The sequence below is a fragment of the Epinephelus fuscoguttatus genome, linkage group LG11 (assembly GCF_011397635.1).
Source record: "Epinephelus fuscoguttatus linkage group LG11, E.fuscoguttatus.final_Chr_v1".
In the NCBI taxonomy this organism is placed as follows: Eukaryota; Metazoa; Chordata; class Actinopteri; order Perciformes; family Serranidae; genus Epinephelus; species Epinephelus fuscoguttatus.
Window position 1 is genome coordinate 20,865,862 of NC_064762.1, and position 25,507 is coordinate 20,891,368.

The 25,507-nt window shown below is 40.8% G+C and overlaps 1 protein-coding gene across 1 annotated transcript; it reads left to right on the forward strand.

Moving 5' to 3' along the window:
• The first annotated feature begins 9,120 nt into the window (after positions 1-9,120).
• On the forward strand, positions 9,121-25,098 carry LOC125897497 (apolipoprotein B-100-like). Its single transcript, XM_049590868.1, has 26 exons — positions 9,121-9,310; positions 9,694-9,735; positions 10,106-10,218; positions 10,316-10,461; positions 10,585-10,732; positions 11,147-11,299; positions 12,282-12,406; positions 12,664-12,752; positions 12,858-13,308; positions 13,402-13,516; positions 14,037-14,183; positions 14,268-14,479; positions 14,588-14,807; positions 14,969-15,142; positions 15,242-15,445; positions 15,540-15,707; positions 15,899-16,104; positions 16,231-16,401; positions 17,099-17,229; positions 17,355-17,556; positions 17,669-17,841; positions 17,957-18,132; positions 18,238-18,353; positions 18,466-18,839; positions 18,959-23,655; positions 23,777-25,098. The coding sequence occupies exons 1-26, from the start codon at positions 9,256-9,258 to the stop codon at positions 24,893-24,895; spliced, it is 9,927 nt and encodes a 3,308-aa protein (XP_049446825.1). The 5' UTR covers positions 9,121-9,255; the 3' UTR covers positions 24,896-25,098.
• Positions 25,099-25,507: the final 409 nt, after the last annotated feature.

A 25,507-nucleotide genomic window follows, 5' to 3' on the forward strand; every position in this document is an offset into this window, starting at 1 on the left:
TGCTAAAATGGGCTAAATATATAATGGTGCAACAGAGCTCTGCCTAATAAATAAAAAATACAAAATAAAAAAAAGTTTAGTTTTATTAAACTACTGCCTAATTAAAGCTGACTTTAATATTAAAATTAAATTAATCCTTGTCAGTGCAACTCAGTCTCAATGTCACCAAAAAAAACAAACTGCCATGGAGCAAGATGCTAGCATGTAGTGATGCTAAAGGTTAGCTAGCATGGCACAACGGACGTTAACAAGTTAACTTTACTAACGGTGAGTTACAAGAAATTATTCAGCTGTTATGAGAAGAAGTAACGTTACTGTAACTTTAGCTATTGATATCACAAACTTTTGACAGCCATAGTTTCTTACCTGCAGCCACTTTAGCTTTGATCATCATGCAGATGGAGATGCTAACTGCGCTAGCTACTTTAGCACGGCTAGCTAAAACAAACAGCAGTCAAGGTTGGCACCTGCCGTGCGCTTTCACGCTCCCACGCTGTCAAAATATTTCCACGCCAGAACACTGCAAGAAATTTTTTGTTTAGTCCCGTATGATTCTTCACAATGAGTGGTTAACTGTCACTAAAGAAGACAACAGAAAGGAGATCCATACCAGAGGGTTTTTTTTCTCACAGGAAAACACGGTACTGCAACACACGTGGACATGACACAGTTATTTTTCTACCCAAAGAAAAAAAAAGTTAAGATAGTACATATGCCGAATTTACAATATGGGACAAATAATTACGAATTTGTCGTAGACAGTGTTTCACAAAGTTTATTAAGTTTCCCTTACTCAAAAAAAATCATAAAACTAAGTAATTTTTTAATGCAGTCTGGTGCTTTCTCCCTGATTGGGTTACAGTACCATTTAGATTGTGTCCCAAACACATCAAGTCAACCGCACATCATTATTACCCAACCATAAGATAAATGTCATAACATTACTGTGTGGTCTAAATAACTGCTTCCCAACCTGGGCGTGCCAAAGTCTCATGGGGGGTGGGGTCGCAAGGCCTATTATATATAGACAATAAAAACAATTGTAGTAGTAAATGCTATATCTCCAAATTTCATTAATTTCTGTGATGAAAACAAAAATAAACTGTTGTTATTAAGGTTAAGATCGTTATTCAAGTTGTAAACTTAAAAAAAGTAGGCTAAAGGTAAGGTGGTGACCTGAACCAGAGCTGTATTTACACAGTCCTCACTGTCAAACAGCCTTGTCCTACATCAGAAAAGTACACAGCTAAAACAACCAAAGAGCTAACAGATAAATAGACAAGTGTCAGGGAGAAGAAAACACTGAATTTGTCATACACACACACAATCACTGGCCACTTTATTAGGTACACCTTGCTAGTACCAGGTTGGACCCATCTTTTGCCTTCAGAACTGCCTTAATTCTTGGTGTCATAGATTCAACAAGGTGCTGGAAACATTCCTCAGAGATTTTGGTCCATATTGACACAATAGCATCACACAGTCAGTGGCATGCACAGACATTTTGAAGGGCAAGGGCGAAAAGAAAAAAAAGGGCACATACAGCGCGTTCTCGCCACTGAAGAGGGCACTAAGTTCTGCGTGTTTTCGAGGGCACTTTAGACATGTTTATATGTTATACAAATGGCACATTATATAGCCTTAAAACAAACTAACGAGACAGACTACTCAAGTTAGTTTGTAGTTAGGATCAGCACCCACGAGAACTGTGTAGATTCAGCGTTGGACCGTGAAGAACACACAGAGACATGGATGTATGAAAGAAATAAATCCCTGGGGGGGTCTGGGCGTCGTCTCCCAGAAAATTTTCAATTAAGTAGATGCCATTTCCTGTATTCTAGTGCATTTTAACACCATATTAGCACCAGATAATCCAAACTGGTTCTCTGAGATATAGTTCTGGCTCAATATAGATCAAAAAAGGGCCCAACATAAAAGTCATTGCAACAGTAATGTTTTGACCACCCAAGAGGGCAGTTTATCATGTTTTAACCAGTCAAGAGGGCAGTTTAGTGTGTTTTTTGGCTCCAAAGAGGACACTTTAGCTGCCAAGAGGGCACTTTAGCGCGCGTTTTGGCTCGCAGGAGGGCATTTTGGCTGCCAAGAGGGCACTTTAGCATGCGTTTTGGTTCCCATGAGGGCATTTTGGCTGCCAAGAGGGCACTTTAGTGCGTGTTTTGGCTCCCAAGAGGGCACTTTAGCGCGCGTATTGGCTCCCAAGAGGGCACTTTAGCGCGCGTATTGGCTCCCAAGAGGGCACTTTAGCATGCATTTTGGCTCCCAAGAGGGCACTTTAGCGTGCATTTTGGCTCCCAAGAGGGCACTTTAGCGTGCATTTTGGCTCCCAAGAGGGCACTTTAGTGCGTGTTTTGGCTCCCAAGAGGGCACTTTAGTGCGCGTTTTTCAACAGTTGGGCCATGAGGGGGACCACATCCCAAAGGTGCTCTATTGGATTGAGATCTGGTGACTGTGGAGGCCACTGGAGTACAGTGACCTCATTGTCATGTTCAAGAAACCAGTTTGAGATGATCTGAGCTTTGTGATATGGTGCATTATCCTGCTAGAAGTCCTGCATCCAAAATATCATGCAAGTAAAAGTACAAAAATATTAGCATCAGGATATACTTAAAGTTCCAGTTCCAATCTCTGTTATGTATTTACCTCTTAATGTTTGTCCACATATTTATTTATATATATCTGGTTGTGATTTGAAAATATGACTCATGGTTGTTTATCCCTTGCCATTTATCAGTAATTTCAGTCTGAAGAACCTTATCTCTAATTTGTACCTCTTCCAATAGTTATGACACCCACTGCATCAACAAGACTGTATCACCACAGGTATAGAGGTGAGTAGGATTGCAGTTTAAGATTATTTTTATTGTCCATTCATCTGTGGATTGTTTTCTTGATTAGTCGATATATGTGCTGAGAAATGTCAATCAGTGTTTTCCAAAGCCCGAGATGACATTTTTAAGTGTGGTCCAGTGTGTAGGATTTAGGGGCATAGATTGGCAGAAATGGAATATTATATAATATAGTATGTTATCCTTATCTTAGAATGAGCCATTTTTATCTACATAGGGAGCAGCTCCTTGCCTACAGAGATGTTGCACCTCCATGTCTTTACATTGGCCTAGAACAGACAAACTAAACACTGGTCAACTAGTTCAATCAACTCTGGGTTTTCCGGTTACCTGCTCCACCAGGTGAGTCAGCAGGTATTGTGCGGGTGCTGTGTTCTTGCCGTGGTGGCTATGAGATTGATTCCAGCCCACATCCCTTTGATACATATAATTCCCCCTCTCTCTCTTTCCCTTTTGCACTTTGGCTATCCTGTATTAGTAAAGGCAATGAAGCCCCAAAAAATGTCTTAAAAAAAATGTAAAGGTTTTCCTATCTAGCAACAAGCACGCATTCATGTTAAAGAGGTGGGGGTGTTAATTACAAGCGACATCATCACAGCCATCCCAACAGCCAAAGCTGTTCTCAGGGGGAAGATCATAGCAAGGTCATCCAAGCTTATAAAGTTAAAAGCCACTTGTACACTTTGTAAACAAGGACCCTTCTATTATACACAAAATCAGAAATGTTAAGCAGGAAATAGATGCAATATTAAGTGAGGAAGTAGAGACAAAAGTATTACGAGGCAGGCCCTAAGGCAGCAAAAGTCCTAGCTTGGAAGCTGCAGGAAACAAGATTAGAGATACTGTTACAAATAAGGCCACCAGTAGCCTGGTTGGTGTACAAAAAGCATTTCAAACATATTAGAAATCTCTTTACTCCCAACCAGATCAGGTTAATAGGCACACAATTGTTGAACAGTTGTTAACTAATTAATCGCTGCAGTTTTAGAGGTGAGTTGAATTTGCTGAGCGCTTTAAAAGCAATTATACGTCTGGCTCCAACTAATCCTGTAACAGTCCAGTGTGACCCAAACCCAGATTAAAGGCAAGACGCAATCAGGCCTTATTGACTTTGGGATACCCTGCTTGTTATGCTCAGTGTTGGGGAGTAACTAGTTACATATGACACATGATATTACATATGAGTGACGTAACTAAATTACGAAACAAATGTTGCAGGAATGCATAGTCCATTTTCTAAGCATTTTTCAGCTTAAGGTTTCAGCTTGTTAGAAAACTAACCAATAAGTAATAAATATAATATAGTTAAGTTTATTTTGGACATTTTCCAACTTGTAAAACTCAAATATAATGGTAGATAGACAATACATAAACATGAACTTTAACTAACTTTACTTTGTTGAAGTAATTCAAATAGTTACATGCACATGTTTGATAATTTAACTAGTAATCTGTACTGGTTAGGCTGCGTAAATCAGGTTTCCCAAACTCCCTTTTATGAATGTTAATTTAATTAAACATTTTTTTATTAATTACTTCCTTTTAATCAGTCCCACGCTTCTGCTGACTGTTTTAATGTCTGCAGTGTTGCTTGTGTGTTTTTGCGTTACGTAACTGTTTGGCTTCTTCACTGCTTTGTGGTTTTTGGTGTTATATATCCTCGTTGGTTCGGGGGACAATGACATCACATGTAGCGCATTGAACCGCATTGATCTGATGCGCTTGTGCTCCTTTCACAACACGATTGATTGACCGCAGTGCTTGAAGTTCAGTAGATGATCAGCTTAAAAGAATGAACTCTGACTGGAGCTCAGAGGTCCATCAGACAAAGGGACGGAGTTTTGATGTGTCAGAAAGTGTCCACTGGTTCAGATTGACTCTAATATTATATGATATCTAATATCATATTATCATCAACATAGTAGAAAGTTGATTTCTCTGTGATTATTTAACTTTGAAAATGCTTGTAGTACATCACAACAACCCCACAATAGGAGCACAGACTTCTAATCTCTCTTTTAATTGTCCCACATTGTCTGTGTATTGATTAAACATTCAGTTACAGCCACTTGCTCCAGGCCCAATGAGATATTTTGCACGTACTGTAATCACTGTACTCAGTGCTGCTGTGACTCTTGTGCAATGTCAGACTGAGTTCTTCAGCCTGATTAACTTATCTTGAGTTCACCTCTGTCATAGACCTTCCTTAGCAGGGGAAAGGTTAACCGAGACGTTAAGAAACCACTGATGAGACACCGATTGTTTGATCAACAGAGTTGGAGGACAATGGCTTAATTTAACTTTTCGAAATCCATAGTAAATCTACATACAGTTGGTCAGGAAGCCAAGCAGGCCTACCTTTGAATAGTAGGATATAACATAGGATAACAAAGCCTGCACACATTCATGTAGTTTCAGTCAAATTAAAATGAACAATGAAGAATACTGGACAACATCTGGGGATCATTTTAGTCTGAAATTAATTTTAAACTATCTTGGGCTTCACTACAGAAACTTCAGAAAAGGATTTTTTTTGTATTATAGAAACATTTAAGCAAAGGATAGTAATTTACTATCACAGAACCATCCTTACTTAGGGATTTATGAGGACTCATAAGTGAGGATTTTATAGACCCAACCGAGTTGCCAGAAGAAAATAAACCACAGATATGTTACATCTGTATGTTATTGTGTAGTGGATACATTGCAACTTTACTTTTTAACAATGCTGTGGGTAAGGTGGTTAGGTTTAGGTGCATAAACTACTTGGTTATGGTTAGGAAAGATTGTCTTTTTGCCTAAAATGCACAGTTTTAGGGGCACAATTCCACCACAAAATGCAGTGATATCTCTGTGAAAAAATGCATTTCTCGTAGTCCTATCCCGGAAGGAAACACAGCGATGTTTTTGTAAAAAATAAATGTTTTTCATTGAACTATCCCTGTGAAAAAACAGTGACAAGTTGCTAAAACACAACTGGTTTTGTTTGTTGGTCAGGCATCTTTACCTAGGTGGCGCACCGTCCACCCTCCCCTCCACCTCCCGATGATAAAGTCAACTCATACACTACATCATTTCAGAAATGTTGAAATGATAATGTATGAAACGTGCAAATGTAATGTATTCATGATTTGTATAAATGTACAATGCCAACATTTTCATCTGATGACCGGGCTGCATAGACTCCACACCAAAATTAAAATAATTGTCAAAAATTGCAGCAGCCCTGTTGTTAGGTCTGCATGGTGATGACCATGAAGACGGGAACACCATTTTTTTGGTTATGAGTTATTCATCACAAAGCAAAATACAAGTCCAACTTCCCTCTCTTGATTTTTTTTCTTTGTCTCACCGACATATAATCAGGATGTCTACAGGTCCTTAAAAAATTCTTAAAATGTATTGCATTCAATGCTACAACAATAAGGTCTTAAAATGCATTAAAGTGTCTTAAATTTGAATTTGTGAGGCCTTAACTACTACAAATATTTCATCTAATTCCATTTATATATCTTTTCATTTCTTTTTGTGGAAGTGAGTGAAGCTCTTTTATGTAAAAGTCCACATTTCTAATGTTACAAATCTTTTCATCTTTGAACTTACATCTACCTTTGCACAAGACCACATATATAGCTTAAATAAATTAAGACATGATTTGTTCAACAGGCTGTCCAAAATTTGGTTAGATGGTGTCTTGAAGGGGCCCTGATAATGATTGAAAGGCTACTCAAACTGTCTTATGATGATGCTTTAAATTATTCAGAACATGTATTAATGGGTATATATGGATTGCCAAGACAGTGTATTGATAATTTATAATCACAAATGTTTTTTAAATGTGATGGACATTCTCCACCGACTTGATTAGTGCCTCCGACTCCTTGTACTTAAAATTGACAACCTCTTTTTTGGCCATGGATAGCAAGCTAGCTAACCAGTAAGAGTGAGAGCCGTGTTCATCTCGAGTAGCTTAACATTACATTCTGGCGTTCAAATTTACAGTCATAGTGAGGATTATTTAAGTTAATATATGATAGGAGGTGTGAGATGGGACAGGACACAATCATGAGAAGATGAAATGCCTCTGTAATAGAAAGATTCTTAAGATTAGACAAGCAGTCAGGATGTTTGTCTGTACTGACCTAACTTAAGTAGCCTGTATGTTTGTTGCTTCTAATCAGCCGTGAAGGAAGTTTTCAGATCCTTAACTTGAGTGAAAAAAAAAAACGATGCCACACTGTAAGAACATTTCATTACAAGTAAAAGTACTCCATTAACAATGTTACCAAAGAAAAAAAAGTAAAAGAAAATATAGAAGTAAGAACTCAAGGCAGACAAATGTCGCCTGTGAGCAGGGGCGGAGCTAGACTCTCAGCACAGAGTGGGCGAAGCATTCTCGAGAGGCTCTTCTGATAAAGTCGTTTTAAATAGTTATATATATCCCATCATATTCTTAAACAGAAATTTTTCCTTTTATTTACATTAATTTCACAGATAGGAAACAATAAATTGTGAAGACAGTAAAGCCTCCACAAAAATAGCATTTTCAGTCTTGTGTGTGATTCATCCTGGCCTCATATGAGCAGAGGAAATCTCAGCTCATGGCTAGGCTAATTTATACAATATAAAATGCCATAGGTTTGTGCTAATACTGTTAGCATGTTATATTCGTTTGGAAAACGTGTTTAGTATAAAACAGATGCTTTGTCTGTGAATCTTGTGAGTTGTAATTGAGCCAAATTATGTACCGTTACATTTGTTAAATGTTGCTGTTGTCCCTGGCTTCATATGAGTAAAGGAAAAGTCCGCTAGCTGCTAGGCTAATTTATACAATGTAAAATGCCATAGGTTTGTGCTAATAACGTTAGCATGTTGTATTTGTTTGGAAAACATGTTTAGTATAAGACGGGTTTTTTTGTCAGTGAACCTTGTGAGTTGTAATTGAGCCAAACTTTGTAACGTTACCTTTGTTACATGTTGCTGTTTTCCCTGGCTTCATATAAGACAAGGAAAAGTCTGCTAGCCGATAGACTAATGTATACAATGTAAAATGCCATAGGCTTATGCTAAAAACATTAGCATGTTGTATTTGTGGGGAAAATGTGTCCAGATAAGAGAATGCTGCCAGTTATAGTGAAGTCAATTTTTGTACTAGTTTGAAACTGTCGCTCTTAAGTCATGTGTAATGTGTGTTTTGAATCAACTAAACTTTTCAACACTTCACAGAAACCCCGCCACAGACTAGTGTTTTGGAGGTGTAACTGTAGTGACACAGACACACCACTGCACAAGTATAAATGCTAACAACAGCGTAGGCTACAGCGTATAGGCTCTGCAAAGAGCTGACGCACAAGAATAACTTCTGACACAATGCACTATACCAGGGCTCAGGAAGTGGCACACTTAAATGGAACACAGCCATTATTAATGTCATCTGTTACACCGGTGCTCATAATGCTATTGCCTGTTCACAATATTTAAAAACTGATAATCAGCGGCCTAGATATGGACATACAAGATCATAAAAGAGCCAGTGCAACAGCTTCTAGACAGACTCTAATTTGTGGTGATAAAACTTTCCAAGTGCTTTAATAAAAGCAGCACGCAGTGACTCAGGTTTCGATTTTGCATGACTATGATTCATATTGTCCAGCAGTCATGGGGCAAAGGCTTACTTAACTTTCTGTAAGAGGCCTTCAGGTGTTTGAAATGCTCAAATGACACTGTCATGTAACCTTTGTGCTTAAAATCAATGAAGAACTGTGGAGTGTTTTGTTCCTTTTTAACTTTAAAGATAAAATAACTCTGAAAGGGTCATAACTTCATCAGTCACTTGACTTGAAGAGAATATATTGGGACATTTAGAATTAAAAACACACTGGTGTTAAAAGTAAACCCCGCACTTAGCTGATACGACCTAATTAATTTATTTGTGCACTTTGAGCATGGCAAACAACCAATCAAAGTTAGTGATTCGGGATATTGCTGCTGTTATATGACATCTGATTACAAATGTTTTTCTTAGATAAAGATGCTAGATTAATATTAATATATTCATTTCTCCATTAAAAAAAGACTTCAGGATGAGCCTAAAGCAACCCCCAAAACCATAAAACAAAGTACAAAGAGTTAATGCAACACAGTCACACAGAGCACCCCCACCCAGTGCTGACAGACAAGTGTTAGTTCGTGTTTTAACCTTTGGCCTGCCACAAGGACTGCTCAGACTTTGGAACCAGGGCAACACATTTGCAAGTCCTGGTAATCGCATACAGTAAGACTTGAGGAACTATAAAAGCCAAGGGAGCAAAGCCTAGAAATTAGTCTTCACAGAAAGAGGAGGACTCTTCTTACTTTAAAGGCTTACAGGAGCTTTACTAAGCCCACCATGGGGGGTACGAAGCTCTGCCTTTTGCTGCTGCTGGGCACATACACACTAGCCCGTAAGTACTGGTTTTTGTTTTGGCGCTAACAGAGTTTAAGTGTACAGTTTGATATTTTAACTTTGTGGGTGTTTATTGCTTGGTTTTGTAAAAAGAAAAGCTGGTTTTCCTTGAAGATGCTGCTGTTTTCATGTGTTAAATTAATTTAATAGCATGTTTCGTGCTCAAGCATCCATTTTTTGTACTAGCTGTCCTAGTTGTGATGTTATTCAGACCGTTTTTAAGTGACTGACAAGCAAAATACAGCAGATTAAACACTTTACAATGATTTAATTATACTTGTAAATACTGATTTGAGTCTTTAAGTGTTCTCAGCTGACTTTTAGAGTAGCATGTGGCTTTTTAAAATGTCAAACAAACGTTTTGTTTTTCATCTTCTGCAGAGCAAGATGTGGGAAATACTGAGGACCCATCTGTTTGCTTGTGTGAGTTGCTTTTGTTGTCTCTAAATTGTTTTATACGTTACTCTTCATGACATTAAGAAAATGTGATTGACGTGATAAATACACAACCCAAAAAAAAAAATCCATGTTTTAATCCTGACATTTAACAAGCATTTGATTTGATTTAATTTTACTTTATTTAAAAAAAAAATATTCAGACATTTGTCTTGCATCCCAGGATGTTAGCTGTTTCCCATAAATACATACAAAAATACATTTCCCTAGTATTAAACTGTCTATTTTAAGTGTTTAAAATTGTATAATATATCTATGACTCAAGTGTAAAAAAAATGTACAGTGTATAAAACATTGCCACTATAGAGCTCTTACTGATGTTTCAAATACATTTCAGTGGCCAAAAGATTCAAGAACTTCCGACGATACGTGTACGACTACGAAGCTGAGACCTTTAACGGCGTGAATGGAGCGACCGACGACAAAAGCGGCCCCAAAGTCTCTTGCAAAGTATGTCTCACACCTCCGATCATTATTGCAAGCACACCAGTTTCAAGACCTTTAACAGAGAACAGTGGTGCTAAAAAATATTTTATGTGCCACACAGGTTGAAGTTGAAGTGCCCCAGACGTGTAGCTTCATCGTCCGCACAACAGAGTGCTCTCTGAGCGAGATCTTTAGTGTGGATGAGGAAGGGAACCCAGTGTACCGTCCTGCTGAGGGAGCTCAGGCTTTCAAAGCTGCCATGGCCAAGTAAGTTATGTTTCCAGACGTGTTGCTTAAACCTGAGGGACCTGTATGATCAGAAAAGTGGAGGATATAATATTGAGGATAAAAAAGACAAAGATGGGCTAAATGATCTGTCAACGTCAACAGGAACCTCTTGAAGATCACAGTCCAAGAACAGACTCGTGTCACACTCTACCCTGATGATGATGAGCCCGTCAACATCTTGAACATCAAGAGGGGAATCATCTCTGCTCTCATCGTTCCAGTAATGGAGGAGGACAAGAACAAGAAAATGGTGGGTCACTGCTCCTCACTGCTTTACTGCCTTGTTTTTGTTTTGTCAGTATTTACCGCAGGGACTAATCAATTCAGGCCAGAGTCACCCCGGGCTCCGAGCAGAGCTTGATTCTGCTCTCATGCAAAGATAAACAAGTTGCACAATGTGTAGATAAGCTGCCCCAGTCACAGGTGATAAACACTCCTGTAACATCATGTCCTCACATTGATGATCTTCAGCGGCGGGTCAGAGTCCTAGATAAGTTTATCTTGTTAATGGCATCACCTGCTCTCATAGCTGGGGCTAATCTTTCAGATCAATTGATAAACAGATTCAGGAAGATTGCTAAAGGACAGAGAGCACGTTTATCACTTTGTTTTTTGAGCTGTCTCCAACTTCCTCAGTATCGATGATGTCTCTCATCATTTTCAGGCCACCGTGCACGGAGTGTGTCCCACCCACTTCACTGAGAACGCCAGAGAGGACATCGCCACAGAAGTGACTGTCAGCAGGGATCTCTCCCAGTGTGACGAATTCTTTCCCTTCAGGCAGGCCACCAGTCCCCTGACCCTCCTCACTGGCATGGTAAGAGATTAAGCAGTGTACTGTCACCATCCCAAACTAAAGGTGAAAACATTGCTTTTCATACACTGGTCAATATTTAGAGTTTGGACTGTTTTGCATCCATAACGTCTTCTTTCAGACAAGTGGAAAGAAAACGACCAAAATACATATTACGGTGTTTATTTTAGTTCAAATTTCTGTTCGGTAAATCTATCTAAAAAGCACATAACTAATAAGATAATGCCTCATTTGCATATATAAACATGAAATATCAAAAAACTTGTAATACAAAAAAATAATCGTTTGAATGTAAGTAATCACCTGCGGAAGTTTCATGGAGATATCAATTTTACCCTACTCATTTGTCTTTTTATTTTCTGGTCTAAAATGTATAAAATTTTGTAATACATATCTTTAAAGGCTTTTTTTTCCACTTAAGTATCACTTACACACCAAACTCTGATTTATTACCATGTATATTCTGAAGGTTTTTACATATTGGTTTGTTTATATTTCATTTATAGCCTGATTTATACGACAATTTATTCCTAAAACATGGCAAAAATATAGATTTTTTTATTGCTGTTGACAGTATTTTTGGATTTATGGGGTGATATAAAGATACATCCAAAATTCCCTAAAAACATCAACTTTAATTTAATTAATTTATGTGTTATTTGAGAGGGACAGTGTACATTAATCCACATTCAAACAAATGTATATGCACCTGAGTTAGACGAAAGGCTAGTTTTCATCGGCAGTCCCTTTGCCTTATGTTAAAAAGCATATACAGTACAGTTAAACAACATGAGTGCATAAAATCCAAATGGCAGATGATGCAGGTACAGTTTGAGTACAGTCATTTAAAGTTAGTCCTCAATAAACCATTTATAGAAACTGAAAATAAAAACAATTTCAAGTGAGTTTCTTCCTTGCTGTTCTTCAGCAGTCCGCTCTTCTTTGTAATGAAAGGAAAACACTGATGTTGTCTCTCTATCATCAGAACTACCATCTGTCCAAGATGATCAGCAGCACCCAGACTTGCAACTACAAGTTTGACAACCAGAAGAAGCACATGACCAGTGGAACCTGCACAGAGAAACACCTCTTCCTGCCCCTCTCCCACCAGTAAGTTTCAAAGTGATCCACTAAATAATAGAGGAGTATCAAATTGACCAAGTCTTTTAGGCTTCAAAACTGACCCATGTCTAGAGTGGGCAGGAGGCCAGACTTCTCAAATCTCAAGAGCACACACTGACAATGTGAACTCTAGATGTGTTTCATATGAATACTGTATTCTTCGAACTGCTCCATCTTTCCAAAGAATTACAAACAGACAGATTCCCTATCCTGACCAATATTTGTCTCATCTCTTTTGCAAACAGGAATGAGTATGGAATTTCTACTCTGGTGAAGCAGACTGTGACTCTGAGAGAGACCGCTAAGATCAACGACAGAATCTTTGACTTCAGCAGTAAGTGTTTTTGTTTTAGAAATAGCTTCTAAAATATCTGAATATACTCAAATGTGTCCAAATGTGCTGCATATTCTTACTTGTCTGTGATATGATTCTGTACAGATGTAAACCGCTTCATGAGCTTGGCTATGGATGTCTCTGACGACAAGTCCCCCGTGCAGACCAAGGATGCTGCCATCGCCACCATGCAGCAGCTGAACACCCTGTCACAGACCACCCAGGGCAAGGAGCGCGCCAGCCTCTTCCACAAGCTGGTGACTGAGCTGCGTGGCCTGGATGTTGACATCTTGGGAGACGCTGCTGTTGAGATGATGGACATGTCCCAGTCTCTGATGTGGCAAGCTTTCGCTCAGTGCGGCACCCCAGAGTGCACCAGTGCCATGCTGAAGATTCTCAGGACCTTTGACGAGAGCGCCCTCGAGGTCGACGCTGCTGTGTACGCCCTGGGACTGCTGCTTAACCCCTCCCGCCTCATGGTGAAGGACATGCTGGCTATGGCTCAGTACAAGCAGAGCAAACCCATCATGTATGCTCTGAGCAACGCAGTCAGGAAGTGAGTGTCATCTTTTTTACATCTGAAGGAACTGCAGCAGTGAGTGGTGGTTTCTGTTGTAAATTAATTACTGATGTCTGACTCTGTCTCCAGACTGTACCGGGCTGAGGGCCTCACCCCCGAGATCACCGCTGTCTTTGAGTACATGTCTTCCATCCTGGGTGCAGACTGCGCTGGGGAGAAGGACCTGACCTTCCTGGTCTTGAGGGTAGGTAACCAGCTGTGAACCAGAGTTACTATCGTTTGTATTTTTCATTAGTTTTTATTTTATTTTTTTTTTTTTCAGATCTTTTTTATTGACTTTTCTGCAGACATGAACAAGTACAGCAATACAGAGCCAAATAAAATGTCTGTGACAAAAAACAAAACGAAACAGGAGAACAGATCAATTTATTTTATTTTATTTTGTATTTTTTTGTTTGTTTGTTTTTTTTACTTCAGTTTAGTTTCAGTTGGTTTCCAGGTTTTTATTTTAGTTTTAGTTAACTTTAATAATCTTGCTGTAAATGGATACAGCTTATAAACATAGAGCTTTTCAGTTCCATGTTTTTTCTAATTTTAATTTAATTTAATTTAATTTAATTTAATTTAATTTAATTTAATTTTATTTTATTTTATTTTATTTTATTTCATTATTTGCCTAAATTGTGTGAATTTCTGTTTCGACCATGTATAGCACTTTTTTCTTTTTTTTTTTTTTAATTAACTGTCTATACTGTTCCCTCCAGGTTGTTGGTAACATGGGAGATATAATGGAGGCCGATGACGCCACCATTAAGACCACCCTGGTGAAGTGCATGAGACAGCCTGCAACCACACTGTCTGTACAGCTGGCTGCCATCCAGGCTTTCAGGCGCATGTCTGTAACAGATGAGGTAAAGACGATGAACCGTATCCCAGATTCCCAGTGTTGTAGTGTGAAGTTTCCACAATGAGTAACACATTGTTTGTCTCTCCAGGTTCGTTCCAACCTCCAGAGGGTCAGCCAGTACCCCAAGGGTGCTGTGCAGAAGCGCCTGGCAGCTTACCTGGTCCTGATGAGGAACCCCCAGGACAGTGACATTGAGATGGTGAAGAAGCTGATTAAGCAGGAGCAGAACACGCAGATCAAGGCCTTTGTGACCTCCCACGTCTACAACATCATTTCATCCACTGATCCAGAGACCCAGAAGTAAGAACGGAGCACCTTTCAACTGACAGCACACATTATACTTTATGTCACGGAAAAACTGCGCTGATTGAGCCCATCTGATTGTTTTATTTTTTGTTACTACCTCAGGATCGGTCAGAAGATCATGGACGCCCTGCAGGATACTGAAGTCACCACACACAGCGACTACACCACAAAGTCCCGCAACTACAAGCTGGGCATGTCACATGACAGCATGCAGGCCGCCATGCAGGGCAACGTTATCTTTGATCCCAGTAGCCAGTTGCCAAGGGAAATGATGCTGGAAACTACCCTGAAAGCTTTTGGTTTCAACATGGATCTGTGGGAGGTATGTAATACTGTAGCATACATACTGCTGTTTGAAATTATGGTTTTATACAAGCAGCATAAAACTAGTTTCATAGGTGTGTTATCATTTTTATTACTGGATTTTTTCAGTCACTCCAACCAAGACTGTTTCCTAACGTACTTGTTTTATTTTTCCGACAGCTCGGCATGGAAGGAAAGGGCTTCGAGCCAACCATTGATGCTTTGTTTGGAAAGAACGGTTTCTTCCCTGACACTTTGGCCAAGACTCTGTACTGGACTTTGGACAAGATACCACCACAGGTGAAAGAAGAACTGGAGAAATGGGTTTCTCCCCTGGACACAGACAAAAGAAAGGTACGTCTCATGTGTTACCATTTCTGTTAAACAATCTCAGTCTGAGTTATGTTGTTATTGTCACTGATACCGCCACAACTAAGATAACGTTTTCCTCAGGTTCCTGAAAATCTTGTGAGAGAAATCGTTCGCAACTTCAACAAGCTGGTGAAGGATCTGCAGAGTCAGGATGCCCCAGAGGCCATGGCCTACCTGAGGATCATGGGAGCTGAGCTTGGCTACATCAAGAGCAGCGAAGTGAAGAGCATGGCTTCCAACGCAATAATGTATGCAGATATTCTCATGAAGATCATCCCTACCAAGGTACTGTTCTATTCTCCTGTTATCAAGTTAATAAAATGCCTTTCTGCAACACAGCGAGAGAAAACTCAAACTGACTGCTTGTTCTTTTCATCAGGTTGTGTCTAAGATGATGTCCAGCACTGACAATGAGATCTTCGCCCATTACATTTTCATGGACAACAGATTCATGTTGCCAACAGCAGCTGGTATGCCTCTGACGTTTGCTCTGTCTGGCACCTTCACTCCTGGAGCAAAGGGAGGCCTTCGCATGGGTCCCACAATGGTAAATGTGCCATCTTTTGACTTAGACCTACCCCCAAAGCTCTGATTTATTATTGTGTTGTTGCTTTTTGATTTGACACACTTTCTCAAATGTCCCACAAACCATTTTGAAAACCTTTGACAATAATAATAATTCAGTATGTATAGACTCTTCAACTTATTTAACTTCATCTGATCTGTTTTTGTTTACAGAATGAGCTGCTGTTCTCACCCTCTATTGGAGTTGAGTTCGTGACCAAGATGGGAGTCCATGTCCCTGAGTTCATCGTGTCTGCCGTCGAGATGCACACCAACATGTACCACGAGAGCACGCTCAATGCCAAGATCACCATGGAGAACAACGAGGTCAAGCTTTCCATCCCCGCCCCACAGGGCACCACAAAGCTCTTGAGCATCAGGTAACAAATAACATCAAATACGTTCGTTGATTATATTTGATAAATGATGTTTGCTCATTAAGTGCTTTAGTTGTAGATGTCGATATTTCAATGGAAACTGATTTTACTGTTTTTTCTTTGAATCAGCAACAAAGTGATGATTGTGGGTGCTGGTAATGCTGCCGTGATCCCACACACCGAGGGTGAATCCAGCTGCAGCCCTCTCTTCTCTGGAGTCAGATACTGCACCAAAACACTCCGGGCCAACACTGGCGATAAGACTGATGTTCCTTACTTCCCCCTGAACGGAGAGACTAAGTAAGTTGTTCTTTAAAGAAGCTTGATTTTAATTTCACTGATTGTAACACGCTGCATGATTATCATTCTGTAAGTCATGAGGAAATGGTAGAAATGGTCAAAAGTGTGATAATAATAATATTAATTAATTTATAGAGCACTTTTCATACAAGAGATGTAGCTCAAAGCTCAACAGAATTAGACAATGAAAAGACAGTAGATGATAAAATATAGAAGTGAAGCTAAAAAGAGAATGAATAAAAATAATAAGAACAAGAAAATTATTAATTAAAAGCCAAACTAGATAAATAGATATTTAGAAGAAGAGCTCTCTTGGTAGGGTTTTCCATAATTTTGGAGCCTAGTTGTCGCTATGATTGTGTATTTAAAAGCCCAGCAGTAGAAGAGCACGTGAAGGATCATGAAACAACAGAGAGTCTGCAGTGTCGGCCATTTCCAAACCATTAAGAGCTTTTAAAACAAAAAAAACCCTAAAATAAAATCTATTGATCTGTCTATCTATTGAAGATACTGAGAGCCAATGGAGTGTAGCTAAAATCGAGGTTATATGCTCGGTCTTCCTTGTTTTGGTAAAAGTCTGTTCACTGTGTCAAATTTGTGATGCACAAATACTTCTTGTTCTTTGTGGTTTTCTAGATGCACACTATAATAGTAGATTTATCTGAGAGAGACTTAAACTTTGTTCATTTCACCCTAGGTTTGACTTGGACATCAAGCCCTCTAAAGAGGTCTCTGAGTACACAGCCACCATGGCCTACAAGCTCCTCGTTGAAGGAAAGGAGAAACGCCACACAGTTGATTCTTTGAAGTTTGCCCTGAGAGCTGAAGGTATAAACATCTTATTTGCGGAAAAAAATCATATCAACCTAAGTGTTTCTATAGGCCATGACCTCCTTTTTCATTTTGCAGGGTTACATACATGAGTAATGGAGTTATACTTTGTTTAACTTTAGGTGCTCAGCCCACCGAGGCCACAGTCACCATGAAGTTCAACAGGAACAGGAATGTCTTCAGCACCCAAGTCCAGGTGCCTGACTTTGATGTCGAGGCCGGCGTTAAGGTTGGCATGACCGACAGCAGTGCCAAGGGCCGATCCATTACCCTGGAGTTCACCAACAAGAACATTCCCCAGCTCTCTCTGACTGGCCGTGCCAAGTGAGTACCCGGCTAAAATCTTCTGTTTGAACACACTGTCAATAAATGATGCAACAGCATATCTTTATGTACAAGCAGTGACTTGACCGTGTGTTTTTTTGATTCATCACAGGCTTCAGACCATGACTGATGGCATGCTGCAGGTTCAGCTGTTAGTCCCATCATTCAAGACTGATGCTTCCATCACTGCTACCATGAGAAACACTGACGCACTCACCGTAGAGATCAAAAGTGATGTCAAGCTCCCAGCGACCTCTTCTGTTCAGGCAGTTACATTCAAATATGGTATGTCTGTTTAAGAAAATACTCCTAATGGACTTCAAAGATCGCTCATCTCAGGCATTTGTCTCACACACTGTGTCAAATTTAAAAGTTTAATGCTAAATGCTTTGTATTTCAGGTGAAGACCAGGCTGAGGTTCAGCTGATGTCCAACATGAGCGCTGATACTAAGATTGTTGTGCCTTACACCGAAGCCGTCATCGTCTGGCTCAAGCAGTTTGCGGAGGATGTCATGGAGCAGCAGGTTGTCAAGACTGACATGAAACTGCGTCACGTCCTCAACAAGGCAGTTGAGGTGAAAAGCATATGATTATTACTTAATATAATCAGAACTATTTTAGCAGACCTTGACTTAGTTATACTTCTACCAGACTAAAGCATATGTTGTTTTATTCATCAGGCCGGTGATATCTGGATGGACAAGATCTCAGCTGATGTTCCCTACGTTGAGACTCTGAGGAACAGAATTGCAAGTGTGGAGATGCCCTCTGTGCCTGAGAACCTTTTCATGAACTTGTAAGTAAACCCCACATCGAATAATGATTATTACTTTTCACATTTATTTACCAGTTGAATGTCTGTTTTGAATTACCTTATAACACATGTTCTGCTTTAATCCTTTCACCAGTGACAGCGCATTCAGATACAAGTTCAACCACGACCGTATGACCATCACCGTCCCTCTTCCTCTTGGAGGCAAATCATCTGAGGAGCTGAGGATACCGCCAATGGTCAGCACCCCACGCATCTCCGTGCCTCAGCTGGACATGGAGTTCGCCTCACAGGAGATTCAGATCCCCACTTTTACCATCCCCTCTGAATATGATCTCGTCCTGCCTCTGATGGGAATGGTTGAAGCATCTGCCAAGGTCAACAGCAACTATTATGACTGGGAGGCAACTATGTCTGCTGGTAACAACACCGTAGAGTCTCCAAGCTACCTGGCCAAGTTCAGAGTCGTGGCTGAGAGTCCAATCCAACTTCTCTCCTTCTCAACTGAGGGTAATTTAAACGTTATTCTTGTATTTAATGAGAAGAATTATACGTTTGTTATTGAATACTAGATACACAGCTTCAAGCTAATACTAATTGATATTTTATTATTCTGTCTGTTTTTAAAGGAGCTACAACAATCACCGACACGCCAGAGAAAACCATGAAATTCAGCATGGATGGTTCCCTGAGCCACATGCTCATGAACACAGGTTTTAGTGTCCTTGAAACCATTGCTGTCACAGACAATGTAATGTCAACAGGGAGGTACAACATCAATGCTGCCTCTCCTATGGGTCTGGACACCTCTCTGGCTGTTACCACCCAGGTCACCCTAGACTCAAACATGCTGATTGGAGATGTCAACACAGACGGAAGTCTCACCATTGGACCCATGGCTGCCAGCACCACTTATCAGTACACCTTCTCTGTTGAGCCAGCCAAGAAACAGGCTAAACTGGAGAGCACACTGACGGTGACCTCTGAAATCCTGAAGGTCATCAACAAGATGAAGGCATCGTATGCAAATGAGGAGCTTCTGATTGAGTCTAACATCAACATGGACAACGACCCGATCAAGCACACTACCAAAATGAGCCTTAACTACAAAGATGTCAAGCTTTCCATCCAGTCTGACTCTGTGACCAAGGCTGATGAGCGAATGATCCGTAGCCAGATGGAGTTCACTGCCTCTGACGGGCAGGCCAGCCTCAGGATTGAGAATCAAGCTGATGACACAGTGAACCGTGTCTACTCTTTGCTCACTGGGTCCATGAGCCCCTCCGGCCTGGAGATCAATGCTGATGCCTCCTTGAACATCTTCTCAAGCCTTGCCTCTCACAAGGCAACACTGGCCCTGAACATGAATGGTCTGACCACCAGCTGCACAACAACTGCTCAGTACAGCCCAATGACCTTTGAGAATGTCTTCCATGGTGGAGTTGACACCTCTGGTGCCACCATGTCCCTCACAACTAAGGCAGCCATTAAAGACAACAAAGCCGAGCTCAATGTTGAGGGAAAGCTTGCAAGCACAGACGTTTACCTCAACGGCATCCTTAAAGGTAACCTCTTTGACATCAACACCAGGAACAGAGTGAACTTCAGACTGAACAAAGATGGCTTGGTCCTCTCCAACAACGTAGTTGGATCTCTCAACAACATGAGGACTGAGAATACACACTCACTGTCTCTTACGCTAAAATCTTTCACCCTGAGCTCCAAGACTAATAACTTCCTTGACAAGGGTAACACTTATAAGCATGACATCAATGTTAACATGGAGCGTTTTACTGCCATGGTTAATGTGCAAGGTGAATTGAAGATCATGGAGACTGACTTTGTGAATGATTTCAAATTCGAGGCACAGCCCTACAACATGGAGCTGACTGGAACAATGATGGCAGGCCGCTTAGGGGAAGAGCTTAAGCACACTTATGAAGTCAAGTTTGTTGACATGGCCCTCTCTGCAACATGCAATACCGTTGGTAAACTCCTGGGAACTCAAATGGAACATTACTCTCTTATGGAGGTTGCTGGTCTGACCATGAAGTTCAACAGTGAAGCCAAATTCAACTCACCAGTTCTTCAGCTGGACAGTACAGTCAAAACTGTTGCTGCACCCTTCACTCTGAACATTGATGCCATCTTCAACTCAAATGGTGAAGGGTATCTGTATGGTAAGCAGAGCGGCGAAGTATACAGCAAATTCCTCCTGAAGGCAGAACCCACACTGTTCACACATTCATTTGAGCACAGAGCCTCAACCACCCATCAACTGGAGGGCAGAGCCGAAATCAAAACCAATATGGAAAACAAGTTCAACAGCATGCTGAGTCTCCAAGAGCAAAGTGTGACACTGAAGATGGCATCCAAAGTAAATGAGGACACTTTTGATCAAGAAATGAATGCCTATAACAACGCAGAGAGAATGGGTATTGAGATGTCAGGAGCAGTTTCAACCTCCCTCTTCAGTGAGACCAAACAAGATTACGCAGTCTCTGGATTTGTGAAATATGACAAGAGCAGTGACAGCCACTTCATCCAGATCCCATTCATTGAGCATCTGCCTGCAGTTATTGAAGACGTTAAGGCCACAATGATGAGGCTGATGGACCAGAGCATTGTGATGCTGAGCGATATCAACACCAAGTATGAGATCAGTGCCAAGTTTCAGAATAAAGTGTCAGAACTGAAGGAGGTGATTGACAACTTTGACTTCAAACTCTTTGTCCAAGACCTGAGAAAGTACACCAACTCAGTGGAAAGCTTTGTGATCGACCTGACGGCCAAGTTCCCAACTGACAAAGTTATGAATGTGCTGAGAGCAATGAAGGATGCCATCGTGGCGTTTATAACGAAGCATAACATTACCCAGAACTTCAATGAAATTTATGCCAAAGTAGAGGAGATCCTCTCCAGCTACGAGGTTGAAAAGATGATTGGGGCCATCATGGATGAGGTTGTTAAAATCATGAAGCAGTATCAGGTGAGGGAAAAGGTACAGTCTGCAATTGCTACTCTCAATTCAATTGACTTCGAGCCTTTGCGCAAAAAAGTTATGGCACCTGTTCAGGAGCTTGTGAATGAGCTGTATTCCTTTAACTTCAAACAGCTGATTGATGACATGAGTGACTATTTCATGAGGATGATGCAGACAATCAGATCTTTTGATTATGACACATTCACGATGGAATTGAAGGAGAAAGTGTCAGAAATGAGCAAGATCCCTTGCTTTGGAAAACTCTATGGAGAGTTCAGACTCACCTCCCCTCATTACACACTCAGGACCAATGCTGACCTCGAGAACACCACAACTACATCAGTCACACCAGAGTTTAAAATCAACCTTAACTCATGGGCAACATCTACTTTGAAAGTTCTTGACTTCACAGTGGACGCCAGTGCTCACTTTGCTGCACCCAAGATGAGTCGCCTGTCCATCTCTGAGAATGTTAAAGTTGACCAGATGTGTCTCAAACTCGACCACAAGGCAACAATGACTCTCTATGGCCTGTCAGCTCAAGCTTCTGCTGAAACTACTGCAAAAGCCAACACTGAGCTCTATGTAGCCGAGCTTGTCAATACTGCGTTCTTCGCCATGGAAGATGGAGTTTCTGCCACTGTGGAGACTAACTACAAACACGACCTCAACATGCCATTCTTCAACATCTTCAGTGAAGCCTCAATGAATCAAAAGAATGTCCTCCAGCTTGAGACAGGCACTGCCCGTCTGACCGTTACCAATGTGGCTAATGAAAAATATGCAGTTCAGGACTTCTCAGATGAGGTAACCCACAAGAGTGACATGGAGGTGGTCATGGATCTGCACACAGCCAAAGTGACTTTCACCGGAGCAACAGGCAGCAACAACATCAAAATGAATCAAAAAGTGGTTGCAGAAGTTTGCATTTTCCGCCATGTAATTTTTGATGCCAACTTTGAGACAGACACACCTTTCATGAAGGGCAGCGTTGCAGAAGTCAAGTTCCAGATTAATGCCGGAGACATGAAAATTGATCTCACTGCCTCTCACAGTGCAGAGCTGACTGGAAGGATTGAGGGAACTCTCTCAAACTCTGTGCTTGCTTCAGTCACACCTAGTGATCTTATGTTTGACACCAAGAACAAGGGAAATGTCAAGGCTGCCCTTCCATTGAAGCTGTCTGCAAAGATTGATCTCCAGAATGACATGGCCGTGACCCTGAACTCTGAAATGCAGCAGTCTAGCTGGACAGGTCTGGCCAGATTCAACCAGTACAAGTACTCCCATTTCTTCAGCATGGATAACGGTGACAGAGAAATTAACATCATTTCCCAGACTAAAGGAGAAGCAGATCTAGATGTGCTGAGGAGGCCTATCACCATCCCTGAAATGACCGTGCCATTTGTTGGTATGAGGACACCAAGAGTGGAAGACTTCTCCCTGTGGGAAGAAACTGGCCTGGGCAACATCCTGACCACAACTGAGCAGACATTTGACATGAACTCCAAGCTGAAGTACATGAAGAACCCTGAGATGATCACCATTGACATTAATGTGGATCCAGTCATCACTTTCGTTAATAACAATGTCAAGACTCTGCACAAGAAAGTGCTCATCGGCAAAGATCAGGCTGCTGCCATCCTGGCTACATCTTACAACCAAGCAAAGGCAGAGTATGAAAAGTATAGCATTGAGCTGCCCAAAACCATTACAATCCCTGCCTACAAAGTTCCAGTGATGAATGTCGAGGTGTCTTCCTTCACCATTCCCCTGCCTGACGTGAGTCTCATCACAATGCCTGCTCTGCATGTTCCATCTGCCCTCAGCAAGATGACTCTGCCAAAAATCACTCTGCCCAAAATTCAGAGCATCAGCATCCCAATGCTGGGTGATCTGACCTATGAGTTCTCCATGAAAACCGCAATGGTCACACTCAAAACTGATGCCAGCATCCTCAACCAGGACAGCATTCTGATCAAACTTGATGCTTCCTCAACCTCTACATTCGAGGTTCTGACTGGAAAGATTGAGGGCAACGCCAATGTGAACACAGCCGATGGATTTAAAGTGGTCTCTGTCCTGTCTGTTAAACATCCAATGATTGAGGGAAACCATGACAGCACCACCATGATCAGCTATGAAAATGTGGATACCTCCATCACCAATTCAGCAAAGGTCAACCTACCTGTCCTGAAAATGGAAATCTATCAGGAGATTACTGGAAATCCAGAGGAGGGCCTTGTTGTGTCTATGTCTACTCCATCTGCAGGACTCCTCGCACTTCAAATGCAGACCAAGCGCCCAGCACAAGTGAAAGCAAGACTCTATGGTCGCTACCCGGTAAGAGAACTTTTGCTTACTTATTTGCTCACTAATAACCATAAATTGTGATACAAATGTGAATGGTGTATTTGCTGTATATTTTAGTAATATTCATTTCATGTTTACTTTTTCCTCATAGTCTGAGCCAACAACCGACATCGAAATCTTGGCTCTGAAGATGTCTGTGATGGACTCCGAGAAGCTGAACCTTCAGACAACCTGGAACATGGAGATACCATATCAGATGATGTTGGGAATGAAGAAACAGGTGCCCACTGTGATGAAAATGGTGTCTGAGCCTGCTGTCGATACATATAACACAATCTACAGGCATGCTAGAAGCCTTGAGGGTCCCTTTGAGCAGGCTAAAGAGCAGGGTAAAGTGATGTTAAAGCAGGCTGTTGACAACCTTGCAGCAATGAATCCTTCCAGTGTTATGACAACTGTCACAGATAAGACCATCTTGATCCTCAGAGAGTACCAAAAGAAAGTTGAAATCGTTCTTGATGCTGTTGTTAAATTCCTGAGAGAGACCAAGTTCCAGATCCCTGGGTATGAGCAGAGGCTGTCTGGACTTGAGGTTTACCAGAAATTCAGTGCTTTTGTCGCTGATGTATCTGAGGAGGCTGTTCAGAAGGTTCCAGAGTACTTTGCCTCCATGTTTGCAGCAGTGCTTGATTATTTCCAAAACATCGAATTCACCCTTCCTGGCTCTAACTACATCGTCAGCGGAAGGGAAATTCTCGATGACTTAGTTGTAGCTTTGAGGAAAATTCAGGACCAAGTGATTGTCACTGTTAGGAAACTGGGCGAAATCCAGCTGGAAGACATCATTAACAAATTCTCTGCATTCGTGCAGTTTGCCACCGAACAGGGTGAGAAGTTGCTCCAAACTATTAAATCTCAGAACGCAGAGAAGCTCTACACCTTTGTGAATGATGTATACAATGATGCCATCAACTCTCAGGTCCTGGCTGATGTTACCATGCAGGTTGAAGAGGCCCACAAAATTATTGTGGAATATCTAAAAGCTGTGAAAGCTAGGCTCGAAAACATTTTCACTGACATGTCCTTTGACCAGCTTCAAGCTGACATCCAGTCCTGGATCGATGTAATGGTGAAACGTTTAAATGCTTTCCACAATAACGTTATTAGAACACTGAAGGAGACAAGCAAAACCGTTGAACCATTTGTGAGAGTAGGTGACAGACAGATGGAAGTTGACATCCCCTTACCATTTGTTGTCAAACTCAACTAAGTGACCATAGCTAACCAGGATATACTACAGTGTTTGCTTTGACTGTATCTGTTGTGTAACCATGATGCGTGTCTCTCTACGCTGTGTTTGAAATTAGTAATTTTGTTTATTATTTCACAGTAGATTCACAGCTGCTGTGCTCTCTTTGTGTCTTGTACTATTTAAAAAATATGTGGCCTTCAATAAAGACAGTTTGTACTGCATACTGAACATCTCTGTGCATTTCTTATATGATTCTTTTTTAAATCTAACTTCTTGGCAAACTTATAAAAGTAAAAGTGTGCACTGGTAAAATTTCCTCCTTAAGCATAAATCGGCATTTTATGGTCGTGAAGCATTTCACTTTGAGTCAAACCTGCTTCCCTCAAACTCAAAAATATATATAGTAGCAAGTCAATAAAAACAACATAATATGTCACAGTATGACAAAATTTTAAAAAGATCACTACACTGCTGTCACAGCCATTTGTACCCTGTGGTCTAAATTTAGCAGAGACGCAAATAGCTTCCTGTGACACACAAGCCCTCTTATCACAAAACAATGAGAAGAAATGAGTCAGTCTGACAGCTATTGTGAACATTATTAAAAAGAAAGTAAAGTAAAATGTATTC

Coding starts and splice junctions, on each gene's coding strand:
- LOC125897497 (XM_049590868.1), top strand. CDS start 9,256: ATGGGGGGTACGAAGCTCTGCCTTTTGCTGCTGCTGGGCACATACACA. Junction 9,311..9,693: donor GGGCACATACACACTAGCCC/GTAAGTACTGGT, acceptor CATCTTCTGCAG/AGCAAGATGTGGGAAATACT. Junction 15,143..15,241: donor TGGACACAGACAAAAGAAAG/GTACGTCTCATG, acceptor CGTTTTCCTCAG/GTTCCTGAAAATCTTGTGAG.